The sequence below is a fragment of the Megalops cyprinoides genome, chromosome 9 (assembly GCF_013368585.1).
Source record: "Megalops cyprinoides isolate fMegCyp1 chromosome 9, fMegCyp1.pri, whole genome shotgun sequence".
Taxonomy (NCBI): domain Eukaryota; kingdom Metazoa; phylum Chordata; class Actinopteri; order Elopiformes; family Megalopidae; genus Megalops; species Megalops cyprinoides.
The window spans coordinates 32689191-32703226 of NC_050591.1; the positions used below are offsets into that span (position 1 = coordinate 32689191).

Below are 14036 nucleotides of genomic sequence, written 5' to 3' on the forward strand. Positions count from 1 at the left end.
GCCAAGCACAGGATCAAACAACACAAAAGATCAAATGAAAAAGCTTACCCAACACACACACACACACATACACACACACACACACACACACACACACACACGCCACTCTATTAGTGAGATAGTAGCTTGGCTTGCCATAGTATATACCATTCTGCAAAATATACATTTTGAAGTAGGAAATTGATATTCTCAAGACAACAGAAGGTGGGTGTGAGCAGATCTATGCCTGTCAGCGTGTACACAGATAAAACTTCAAGCAAAAACAGGGTGACAAATTCAGAGCATAGGCGAAGCGCATCACACGGGCTTTCAGAAGATCTGAGAAGGGAGCATGATTAAATAACTTACAGAGATGCACTGTGGGCGATCTTATGAGCAGTTAAGCTCTTGGTTGAGAGACGGGATGAAGGCAAATCTATCACGGCACTCGCTGTTTGATTCCAATCACTGCTCCCCCACTTTCTCAGCAACAACAAGGGAGCAATGGAATTCTCCCTTTCTCGCTCTCTCAGCTATGATGGTAGGAGTCAACATAATAAACTTTCATTTTCTACCACAACCAGGCTATTTTAATGGTAAAAATTTGCCTTTTATATGGCTGGGGTCACAGCGGATCCAAAATTCTCTCATCTCTGTCGTCCTCTAGGATTGTAAACTATCCGCTACAGGAAAATCTAAAAGAATTTATTCTGCTCGCTTGATACCACATCTTCTGAATCCTGTGAATGAAATCTACTCTTTGACATCCCTCACTCTTAATAGGGAACCACCCTAATGAAAAATCCACAGTATATTCACAGCACGCAGATCAAAGCATAGGCACAGAGAATACAACATGCATCTGCCCCCACTGAACTAAGAACGCAGAGAAACAGACTGTGAAACATGAATGAAAAATCATATGGGATTCACCGCCTTATAAATGAAATGTTTGCGCATACATTTTTTTAAAGATTCATGCAAACTGTAATGACCAAGGCCCACCGGCTGACTCCCCTTCCCAGACCCCAGTCTTAATTAGAGACGCTACACGGGCTCACTGCAGTGCAGTCTGGTTCAGACCCCGTCTCTTTAATCTAAGGGAGCCCTTTCGGGACGTGGATGAGATGAATGCAGAAGGAACTGTTTTCTGTTAGCTTTAGCTACAGCATTGAACTCTGCTTCATGTGAACAGTCATGACACAGAATGGCATAACAGTTTTGCCAAGGCTGCTCTGAGCAAACCTTTCAGAATGGCCATCTCCTCCTCCATGACAAAGAAGGCCGAAGGAGAGAAGTTGAAGACGCTTCCTTCAAGGTTAACATATTATACTACACGTTCAAAAAATCAATTGTATACAAGGAGATGGTGCTGTGTAGGACAGGCCCATATTGTAATAGAAGGTGACTAACTGCAAGGCAGTGCATGTAACATTACATTATTGTCATTTAGCAAACATTCTTACCCAGACCGATTTCCGTAGGTTACAGTTTTCATGTGTTACCCATTTGTACAGCTGGGCATACACTGAAGCAGTTCTGGGTTAAGTACCTTGCCAAAGGGTACAGCAGCAGTGCCCCAAAGGGGAATCAAACCAGCACCCTGCAGGTTTTGGTTACAAGCCCTGCTCCTTAACTATATGCTACACTGCTGCCCTTATAATAAGATCCAAGCTGTTTCCAGTCTTATTGTGTGTCATGGTACTTAAGTTCCAAATTAGAATTGACCTGGATGGATCTGTGAGAGATCGTTTATAATGTGCTTACTAAAGGAGTACTGCAGTTTATACAGACCACAGTTAATTATATAAAGTGCCCACAATGACCAAAGGAATCTATTTGCCTTTGGCATTCAACCAGACATCAGGCATTCTCATCCTTTACACAGAATAACAGAATAAACATTTGTTTAGACTCCTTTATTGAAATTCAGCAAACATGTCCCTTGTGTCAAGTTTTCACAATATCCCAAGGTTAACTTTGAGAGGCAGTTCCTTAGAGCTGGGCCTTGATAGCAAGCACACACTGTACCGGTAAACAGCAATCTGTCATTTGAACACCGTAGTCTTAACTCCTGCAGTTCAACGAGATATTCTTTCATAAAACAAAAAACCAACGTATGCCGTGTCTGCGAGTATGTGGCCTTCAAGAATTCAAACAAACACTCAAGAGGAACAGAAGCGGACAGAAAGTCTTTTTCATGTATCTTTTCATTACACTTATATTAAAGTATTTTTTCAGGCCTGCACTAAGTTTGATTTTACATCAAAGTTTCATGACCGAAATGATAAATCGGGCGAACTCACAAGGACAGTTCCGTGTCCCGGTTACGTGGAATGCATTAAAACCGAAAATTGTTGCTATGCATTGTTTATGATGCCACTTTCCTATTAAATGAAAGCCTGATCAGCCATCTACTCCCTGAATCAATGAGCTGTATTAAAGATCTACAGTATAATGGCCTTTTTATGACGAGCATTAAATCTTTCAGTGTTGGCGAGTGTTCCGAGATTGAGGCCTTTCGCGTTGCCTAGCAACCCACCACGGAAGAGCCAGTCCTTTAGCCATTTCGATCTCATGTTTTTTGAGCAATCTTTTCTCATATACATCCTCACCACCCAGGGGAAATTACATTTGTGTGTATACAGGTGTTCGGAAGCGGCCGTACACCTGTCCTGTACAACAGTTGGGCAGGTGAAAGGTGATCCAGTACTCACCTGCTGCCATCTGTATGTAGGCGGCCAGGTAGCAGGCCCGCCGCTCACAGGCTCCACTGGGGAGGAAGACGATGATGAAGGCCAGCAGGGCGCTGACGGCCAGGAGCGCACAGCCTCCGGAGCACAGCACTGCGCTGGCCTGCAACACACAGAAACATTGGTCAAAGTCCGATATGATTTTTCACAACGTACAGGAACAGTGTATTGCCTCTGTGGGCTGTGACCATCTTCTGAGTTTTGCTTCATCTAAAATTTCAGTTACCAACCTGGATCGACCATAAAAGATTATTGATCCAAATGATCAAATATGCAAGGTATCATTTCATCAATGTACCATGCACTCCGGTGAAAAACTCTCAGTTTCCTTCATGTAGAAAAAATAAATGAGTTTGAATATCACATACCACGCTCCCCAGTGAAAGATAGCTTATATTTGTTCAGTAGTTAAATAATTTCATGTCATGTTGAATACAGATGCCCATTTTGACTAAACATACAAAACTGAATATCAGTACTAAACTATCATGAGCTATTATTGACTGGGGAGTGAAAGCCTTTGTTTTTTTTTTTCTACTAGAAAAGGACTTGAGACAACATGTTCAAGATGATCCCTTACATAAAATTACAGTTTCTGAGGGAATTCTCCACCCCTGGTCTGATTAGTCACGATTATTCACAATGTAAGGATAATGTGATGCTAACAATGAGAAATTACAAAATACTTTATAATATAAATATCAATGAACTATAAAAATAATACCGTATGAATAATAGCATGTCCATTTCAGAGTATCCCATATCAGAATATCTCACAAAAACAGTGAAACTAGTGAAACAATTGCTAAATTGGCAATTTTTAAAATGTAAAATGACAAGATTAAAGACAATAATTCTGGGTTTTCCCGAGTCTCACGTCTCGTGAAAAATTCTAATTATTTGAAGAGGTTTGTGCAGCAACAAGACAAGGCTTTTGGGCAGCGGCTGTATGAATTAATCTCTCACATTTCTCGTGTTTATCTTCTCCTCTCGCCGCTTTTCTAAGGGCACAATCCATTTTCAGTAATGACATGCCACCTTATCAGCCATTTGATGTGTCCGGTTCCTCATTATTCCCTTTGTGTCTTTGAGAGAGGAAAAAAAAAACTTCCTCACTCCTACTGTACTCTGGTGGAATTATTCTGCCTCTGCACAACAATCTTGGAGTGATTAGCATTCTAGCCACAGCTATAATGGTAAACAGAGTAATACGTGTATGAAGGGCCGATGTGACTAAAGCAAGCGTTAAGTGTCTCTGATATTCACCTATAGACACCCCCCCTGTCCTACACCCACACAAAAGGCCCTTATCAGAGCGAGCCCCTATCAGGTAAGAATGTGGACATCGGGGGTAGGAATATATTTCGCTCTTTTTTGTTTTTTTTGAGATGGAGATGAAATAAACTATAAAAGATACATTTCTGCTGTTCTGGACTGGCGATGAGAAGTACCTTGTTGTCCATTTCATTCATAGCCAGGGTCTGTCTCTTAGCCTGCAACACCAAGCCGTGTCCCGGCCTTTTTAGAGCTGTTTTTCATATTCAATGCAATCATCTTTCATGGTCACAGCATTTTGCACTCTATTTTGGCTCGGATCCCTGTTCACACGACAAACCCCCAGCCCAGCAGAGCACGCACTCTTCGGTAAACGACCTCACAGGTTGTATCGGAACAATTACCACTTACAGACAGGCGACTCCGAATGTTTGTCATAATTACTTGTAGAGCCAACATGTTGTTAAAAGAGAATTGCTTTAGTGAAGGCTGCACTCTTCTTATGGTATTGTCTTTCTATAATTACTCTGCAATTAAGAGAACTCTGATGGCCAAAGTTGATTAGAATACTAATGAGTGGACTGTATCTGCTCAAGAGCACTTGCAGCTATCTATAAAGCAATGTTTAAAAAACACCATTGTAATAATAGCTATAAGCATAATAATGGACCTTTTGGTCCCAAATTGCTGTTATGCACTCAGAACTTTTTCAGTTTAGTACATTTGAAATTATTTTTTTTTTACACAAAATAGCAAAGTGACACAAAATTTAAAAATAGCACAAATTCCTGTATCATATGCAAATGTTTAAAGCCAAAAAGAATACTCTAATACTGTAAATTTCACCTTTCTACTAAATAATTATTTGACACCAGAGATCTTTCAAAATTCAAAATAAAACAAATATAGTGGCCATACAATGAGACCTATCAAATGGATTTTCAGAGCACTGCTTATATGCCCGTACATGTGCAAAGTTTCAGCCATTGTCACTGAGCTGTACTAGGTTCATAACCAGACATTTTGGGTATTTTGTAATTGCAGTGCTCTGAATATTACATTCACAGTTTCTGTGCATTCCAAGAATATACAGCAATATCATAAGGGATATTCCACTGAACTTGATTTATCGCTTCCCTGAATAGCCTGTTATCAAAAGTCTGACTTCTTACTAATGCTAGTATGTATTTTTATTCCTAAAATAGCTACTAAGAGTTGCCTAATGTCAGACAGTCATGAAATAATTACCCTTTAAAATCGTATAACTTATTATTAGATGCACCTCCCTCAGACCTGCTAGCTCTGTAATTCAGCCCGAGGCACATGCACAAACCTCCCCACGAATCCCCGCTCTTCTCCTCCTCCTCCTCCTGCCGTAACCAGAATAAATGGTCCCATTAGGGCGGCAGAACGCAGTACCGTGGGCTGGCACAGACACCGCAGCAGGAGCCAGGCCAGGAGGCCCGTTTCGGAGTGCTGCCTTCCCCCCGCTCTCTGGCCTCCGTCCAGCTTCCTGCGGCCCTGCAGCTGTGTACCTGTCAGGGATGCTTAACGGCAGCTGTCTCTCCTGCAGGGTGTGGGGTTTGGGGGGGGGTTAGTGATCGGGACCGCTGCGTGCCTCGTACAGATGATACGTCTGCATTGCGCTCTGAGTGCATGGCACACCCCCGCCATCCTTCCTCCTGAAGACACCCAGGAGGGTGACACAGAGGGGAAGAGCTGGTGCTCTGAGTGCCTGACAAATCTCTCTGCAAGGGCCTCTCCCAGCTAACCCCCAGTGCCGGATCTTTAAAAAAAAAAAAGCACACCTCTCCTCAAAGGCAGACATGCCAGCGAAGGGCTTTGTACTTTTTAGGAAATTGCATTTCTTTATTTAATTATTTAATATTTAGAGCTGCAATCACAGGATTGGAATTTGCGAAAGCTCGTATATTCACATCTGTATGTGGGAGGGAGCTTTAGAGCTTGATTTTCCTTAACATTACCCATCAACACGTCCATACGCAAAAAGCCCATACTTCAAGGCCCTCTGCCAGCTTTACAAGTCCTGGGAGACTTTTGCAAGACTTGCATATGCCTCCAGGGAGGACACTGCAGTATACACCAGGCTTGGGCTGTGCACAGATTCATCCACGAGTTTCGTAATATGACTCAATCACCTCAGCAGTGTGTGTGTGTGTGTGTGGGCGTCTGTATGTATGAAAGCAGTTTGATTAGAAAACCATGTTTTAAAAAAAGCATAATTTAATCACTCTGGAGATATCAGCTCTGTACATTAGTATTCAGACAGACTCTTAGTTTCCGTACTTGATGGCAACACTCCAGCACCCACTGGGACTGTGAAGAATGTGTTACTAAAACTTCCATATTCCCATTGCTGGTATTTTTTATTAAAGTTCAGTTTCATTAATCACAAGCAATACCACACTTACATATGCATCTAGGTTATACACTGTACATACAGCATGCACAACTCAATACTTTCCACAGTCTATATAAAGCACAAGATGGCTTTGTCTTTCCCTTAAACAACGTGATGTACTTCAATCGTTTTCAACTGAACACTGCCTAACAGACATACAGGCTTGAAAACTGACTTAACAGACTATAAAACGGAAAAAGGGGTATCAACGCTAGGCTGAGAGGAAAGGGCAGAAAGCGGAGAGAAAGCTGTCCCTGAATGTCCTGCTCCTTCATATCAAACTCACACGGCTGGCTCCTGCTTCAGAGCATGATACTCTCCCCAGCCACCTTCCCTGCTTACCTTTCATAATTCATGTACAGCGACTGGAATCACCGCTATAATTACTGCAGCACAGCTGACATCAGCATCTTACCGCTGAGATGTATGTAGGGCCTATCCTCACTGCTGTCCTTATGGGAGGAGATCAATCAAGCTTGCAATAATAACTCAGATATTTAAAAGTATTTTCAACCAGAGGAGCAAAGGCTTTGCTTAGTTTATTCAATATGCACATATGCATACAAATTCTGTAGTAACATATGGATTTGTGAAATGTCCTAAAAAATCTGTTATTCAAAGGTATGCAGTTACATGCAGTTAATACAGACTTGTTAGCAGTGTGTTAGCAATGTATTTGCATGATGGGTATTCATGGGTATTTACAAGATTTTCATAAATAAAAGGACATTGTTGATTAGGACACTGAAGACTGTTAGCTTGGCAATTGAAAATCAAGTATATTTACAATGTGGATGGCAAGTAAGATGTGCAAAAGTGAACAGACAATGAATTCAAAATCAGAATTAGGAGGGCCCCTGTAAGTGAGCAATTACGACTGCATGCTGTTAATTAAAAATGACGCTACAGCAGGGAGAGACACAAGACTTGGTGTTCTCATCTGAAGAGTTCCTCACAAAAAGCAATGGTGTGGTTAATCAGGTTGGACATTTTCTGTCTGAAGCCCTGAGACAGGGAGCAGATGAGTAGGTTCCCATTATCTTTCTGTGAAATCAGCAATAAGAATATTGGATAGATGAGAATTCAGAATCATTAATGGGAAATGAAAACTGCGGCAAAGCAAATGCCCACTTTTAATTAGACACCTGAATGTTCAGTGTCTCTGATGTTGAGGCACCAGCTGGAGGAAGCAGGGGCTGTTGTAGAATAGGTTGAAGAGCGGATGTTGCAAAATGGATGTTCATTACCGAGCGCCAACTAGAGGGAGCTGCATGACCTCACAGTGAACCAGGACTCTACCTGGCAGCGCTGTCTGTCAGAACATAGCAGATGACTACATGGAAGAATAAGCATGCATAGGACCACAGTTTCTACAATGTAACATACAACAACGGTCTACCCAGAGTACATTAACCTTGGACAAAACTAAAAAAGCCTCCAGTTCTTCCGCAACTTTAAAAAGAACTGTCATACAGGTACAGCTAGGGAGCCATACTGCTTCTTATGTCCATATGACATTGGTTAAGTGTGGCGTGGGGACAGGGAGGACAGCTCTTGGGTCTAGGCCACAACTGGCCACCATTCATTCAGCACCCTTTCAGTGCTACAGGACCAGGGACAGCGCCAGCCGTACTCACAGGCCTAGCAGCAGCTGCAGCTCCTCTCCTGGCCCTGTACCTACTGCCTGCCGCCTCATTGGTCAGGCTGTGTGAAGGGAGGGTCTCGTTCTTCTCTACCAGGGAAAGGTTCTCAGCACAGCTATGGCCATGCTAGCCACCACGTGTTAGCTTTTTTTTTTTTTTTTTAGCTTAAATTAGACTTTTTGCACTAGTGTATTTAAATTTCTCATAACTTAAAAAATACCTCGCACTCAGTGCTTTCTATGTCGTGCTTTCACTATTCTTTAATGTTACATGTTAGCTGAGCCTATCTCAAGAATTTCAATGCTCAGTTACCCTGTGTGATCTGTGCATATGACAATAAAGGACTTTGACTTTGAGTGCTATGAGTTCTGTCTTCTCCATTTGACTAATTGCGTTTATTTTTTTTCCTGCTGCCTTCATTAGTTGCAATTTATTTACCCCAAAGCAAGGAAAATAAAAAAGCATTGGCTAAATTCACTTACTCCTTTTCATGTCCCTATCTAATCACTGTCTGGCATGATAGCCACCCCTACCATTTTGCCACAGTTCAGTAATTTCTCAGTCCTCATTCTTAAAATAATTTGGGCAGGCATGTCATCTGTGTTTTAAGCTGAATGCAATTTAAAGTGCACAAAATTTAATTAGGTCCTAATGATACATGCCAGTGTTCCAATTCCTTCTCATTTGCACTCTTAATATGCTGGTGTTATAATACTCAGTCATAAGCAACAGTGTTGTGTCCAGGCAAGCAAGTTGATGTATGTTTAATATGCACACCATAAAGGAAGTCACGTGTTCCAGGTACACGATACTTTGCTGTACACAGATTGCATAGTTAGACCAAACTACACGCATACATCAAAACTTTAAAAGGCATCTCTAGCTCCGCATTTCTGTTGTTAAAAGAGGTAGCTTCTCCTATCCGCAGATCCCATTCAAATTATATTGTTAGATGAAAAGCATTGATTTCTACAGTGATGAGAGAACGCAACCTGTGAGATTGAAATGTTAATGAGAAAGGAGGAGTGGAGAGACACGCTGCTCTAATTTCCCACAAGGCCATGCGGAACTGTCAATAGCACAAAGATTTTTTGCTCCTTATTTTTGACCTCGCTGATTTTCTTTTAACCTTTGGATCGGGTGCATCCTGACATAACTATGTTCCATCTCCTACTCATCTAGGTAAGCAGCACTGTAATATCACACAGTTGCAAAGCCTGTTCATCAACAGAGGCAGTATGAAATGACAAAGGATCCATAAACTAGACAAAAAATGCTGATTGGCCCCACTCTGAAACAGAATGAACCCCAATATACATAGCTATTCTACACCATATGTAATTTATGTTTTGTGGGAGGCCTTTCTAAATACACACAGAGCATACACAAATAGAACAATGATTCAGTCTGTTTCATGTTCTGACATGTCATTCCACCCATCGAAAAGTACCCATGTGCTGTCCGGGAGATCCTTTCTGATCATCCTAAACAATGAAGACCAGGGATTTCAATCTTAGTGGCATTTTGATGCAACTAAGAGACCTGGACTGATAATCACTCAACCAGCAGTGACCCAGACAGCCACCAATTATAACATCAGCATATCACTTCTGATTAAAGTCATGTTCAGTTAACCTTGGGCCACAAGATGAAGACAAGATGTAACCCAGTCATTGGGAGAATCCATGTGATATGGTCTAAGGAAGGGTCTAGCTGGCCACACGCGCAAATGCACCCACACTCAGGCCACATGCACACAGGCACACTCAGGCCACATGCACACTCATGCCACATGCACACAGGCACACTCAGGCCACATGCACACATGCACACTCATGCCACATGCACACTCATGCCACATGCACACATGCACACTCATGCCACATGCACACATGCACACTCATGCCACATGCATACTCATGCCACATGCACACAGGCACACTCATGCCACATGCACACCCAGGGCACATGCACACTCATGCCACATGCACACCTGAGAGTCTATGTAATGCATAAGCACAGATTTTTAATATTGTGTCACTGGTAGTTCCATTTAACTTACTATAATAACTGTCTAGCTAGGTAACTTTAATTGTGATACATTATATATTACTTAGATTAGGAGAAGATGGAAATGCTTTGACCAGAATCATAACTAATACATTGACCAAACCAGGCAAAGTACATGAAATCTACCCAAATCACAATACTTAAGTTACTAATGCCTGCAATAAATGTCTTTAATGTGCAGTTAGATAAACTGCTTCACTGACAGTGTGGAATCAGTTGGACAGCAGAAACAAAATTAAATAAATACATCACAAAAAGAACCATAACATTCTAAAAATATTTTGTGTGTGTATATATGTACTGTATAGCTTATAATATTACAGGAAATCTATTGAAGGCTGTTCCATTTTAATATAACAGCTCCTCTGGGATCCTGGTCCTTGGTGGACCTTCCTTTACCCACAATGCATTTGATCTGCATTCTCTTAATTACAATTCAAAGGTAAAACAGGTCCCATCCATCACAACATTCAGTGGAGGCTGTCATAATAAACCCTTGGCTCCTGGCTTTACTCCTCGATTGCTGGGATCCTAATGTGTTTAAATGGATTAAATTATTACTTGGCATGAGACGCTTTTTCACGGGTGATTCTTTTTTTTTTTTGGCTCTTGAGTGTAAAGGTGACGCCCATACGAAAGAACACAATGTCATTCAGAACCTTCTGAAATACTATCTCTCCTCCCACCAGACGTTCTCCATTAATTTTGGATCAGTTAACAAAACCTTACACTGTAAACTAAACCACACAATCTCGCCGTCCGAACCATTAAGGAGTAGGAACACCCTAAATCTGGGAGTAGCATGGGTTTCATTTTTCGTTACAAACAGTTTTTGAAAATTACTGTGCTGCCTTCATGTACGTCGGATGTGAGAGAAACGAGGTTATAGTCATTTTAGTCATTTTACCGCAAGACTTGATCCCTTGCTTATTCTCTCTACGTTTAATCTCTCATCTACAGGGGGAAAAAAGTACAGATGTAGCAAACAATATTGTTTCGATAACATTTCCTTCTATAATGTTTCATAAAAACTCTTGTATGAATTAATGCACATCAACTCATCACCGTTCTGTTCTTATGAACTATTATGGAGCTGTTATATAGATGTAATGTAAACCACGTAACAATTTATGGTATCATAACGCAGCAGTGACAAGTGCTTTTACAAGAGCGTGTATACTATTTTTTGTTCCTATTACTCTCAATGAAATAGTCATCCAAACTGAAATGTCAGATGAAAATTCGACCTTTCTATGTGAATACATTTACGGAGCTCTGTGTTATAAAATGAAATTGTCATGGTAACTTTCAACAGTTACGGTCAAAACTTATGAAAGATTCCCCGTGAAAGTTCTCCGCTTACCTGCTGATTGTTAAACAAACAAACAAGTAATTGTACTCAAACCTCTCAGAACATTCCTGGTTTATTCTTGATAACACGTCAGCAATTCGGTTAAGAAAACTAGTCTTCTTCCAAATTTTCTCGGAAAACCTACTAACATTATTTGTTGACGGAACTTCTCTGTCGTAAAATGTATGGTTACAGAACGCAATCTATTCTGTTACAGTATTTTGTCTATTTTAGTTATGCCTAGAAAGTAACCTTGCCTTGAGCACACAAGCCACTGCATCAACAGTGCTTACATCAGCTCTATCAAAAGGCAACTTTTACGTTGATGCCCCTACAAATCATGACGGATTCACAAATTCACGTAAGCACACCACTGACAAATAGGAATTTCGTCAATTTAACCCCCACTTCAATTTCACTTATCTCTGAAGGCGCAGGGACCCCCCCGTTTCCAACAGCATTGAAGGCATATACCGCATTTACCTGCCACGAGCTGGAGGGAATTTCAGAGAATTTCCCAAGTCCCGAAAACGTATAGCAGCTGGACATGTGGTCAATGGACTCGGAGCAATGCCACAGCAGCCCGAAGCTCACGGCGGCTTTGTTTTTCAGGCGCTCTTTGACGATCCATGCCGGAGCAACAAAACTGAAACTACAGATCGCGACGAGGGCCGAAGAGAGGAGCACCCAAAAGCAGGCGATGCAGCCGATCATCCTCGGAGACCGGAGCGACGAGCGAAGGGAGGAATCAGTCCAGACCTGGGACTCTGTGGTCTCCAGCCCGGCAGGGAATACATTTGAAGTTCGGTCTCCTTCTAAGCAAGAGTGATGTGCCTAATCATGTTCCAAAAATGTAACAACAGTCCGCCATGCAGTGTAGGGGGAAAAAAAAGTTGCCAGTCGCTTCTCGCACAGCTACGGTTTAAATAACGTTAACATGACGCTGGCAAGGAATTGCGGCATTTGTCACACCTAAATGAATACACCCAGGGAGCCGCGTGCCTACACAGCTGTCATTCCGCACCTGCGCGGTCGATGTCCAAATAATGATACCAATTTATCGCGCTCCGGTTCTGTGCGTGAAACCTACAGAGAAGTTAGAAATACTGAATTCTCTTATCAAGGGTTTCCCCGCACCATCGCGATTCGTCTGAGCACTCGAGCTCCGCGCATCTGTGGCTGGTACCTGCAAGTGGTGCACGGCTGTCGCGCGCAGTCCAGTGGACACAAAAGTGGGAGTTTCAGGGCGTGATTTAAATACGTAATTTAAATAACGTATAGTTACTTCTATCAAGTAAATTAATCAGTTTAAAGACAACAAAGCATGTTGTCTTGAACATAAGAATGTTGTCACACATGCGTATGGATGAGTGCGTCTGTGAAAACGTTTTAAAAGACAATATGCCAGATCTACGGGATATAGACAGCTGTAAAGTATGCATAGTGAAATGGTTAAATCTTTTGGTCATGTGTGTCTGCAAAGCCTGAACAATACAAGGCTCTCAATACTATATTACGTAATCATACAACAATTTGTGAAATCTTTAAGAGTACCACCTTAACCAAGTACATTCATCTCGCACTGCCCCCTCTTGGGCTGTCCAGTCTACAGCCTCACAAACACTTAAAAATTTTGCTTTAAAGGACAAGTAACGTGAAATGTTTAAGGTGCTATTTCAAATCATTTTTTTATAACATTATAACACCTAAAACACACAATCACCCCCCCCCCCCCCCCCCCATTTAGCCCCACAATCCCTATGTAAAACATGGTGTCCACTTTTATCCATGCTACTAAGTCAAGTAAAGGTACAAGTGTATTTGGTTGACTTAAAGCGTATTACATAACTTTAAAAATAATATTTTATTTTATTTTATTGGATAATCCTAATTGTGAAATATCAGATTTAGTTAATTATCTGATTCTTATACGTAAGTACCATATCCACACAAGCAAATGGAAAAACGTTAAATCTTTACTTTTTTTTAAGGAGATAAAATGTTATATCAAATATTTGAAGATGATGGAAAATTAGAAACCCAGAAAAATGTTTGAAACTGTATGTCTACATGTCTTTTTGTGAATTTATAAATGCACTGTTCCATGTTATTAATGTTTTGTTTGGTATGCAATTGTGATAATACTTGCATGACGTACCTACAGAAAGTGCTCCTCCTAGTGTCGTAATGTCGTTTCTTTGATAGTTCATCCTTTTTGGGTGTTGTATTTGGACTGCGGTGTAAGCGCTGTTTATATGTGAATGCTAACTAATATTTCTCCCAAACGTGCATATTTATGGTGCATAATAATAAAAGGCTTAACTGAAAGGTCTGTTAGCCGCTATGTGAGTTGTAATGTATGTAGTTTAGTGGCTATGATGTGACCACCATGCATGTATGTCGACATGTCAATAGCATCTGTATTTAAAACTATGGAGCAAAACAGGTGTTTGATACACTTTTATTTTACCTTAAATAATAAAGAAACATTCACATTGATGTTTACTCTTATTCAAAGTACGTTTTTGATTTCTACAATTTAA

At 41.1% G+C, this 14036-nt stretch overlaps 1 protein-coding gene across 1 annotated transcript in view; it reads right to left on the reverse strand.

The window, feature by feature from the left end:
• Positions 1–12564, reverse strand: part of LOC118783859 (transmembrane protein 211-like) — a 30668-nt gene extending 18104 nt beyond the window's left edge. Inside the window, exons 1-2 of the mRNA XM_036537819.1 lie at positions 11977–12564; positions 2697–2835 (exon numbers count right to left, since the gene is read on the reverse strand). Of these exons, the coding sequence (XP_036393712.1) occupies positions 2697–2835; positions 11977–12207 (370 nt within the window). The 5' untranslated portion in view covers positions 12208–12564. The remainder of the gene's footprint in view (positions 1–2696; positions 2836–11976) is intronic.
• Between the last annotated feature and the right edge of the window lie 1472 nt (positions 12565–14036).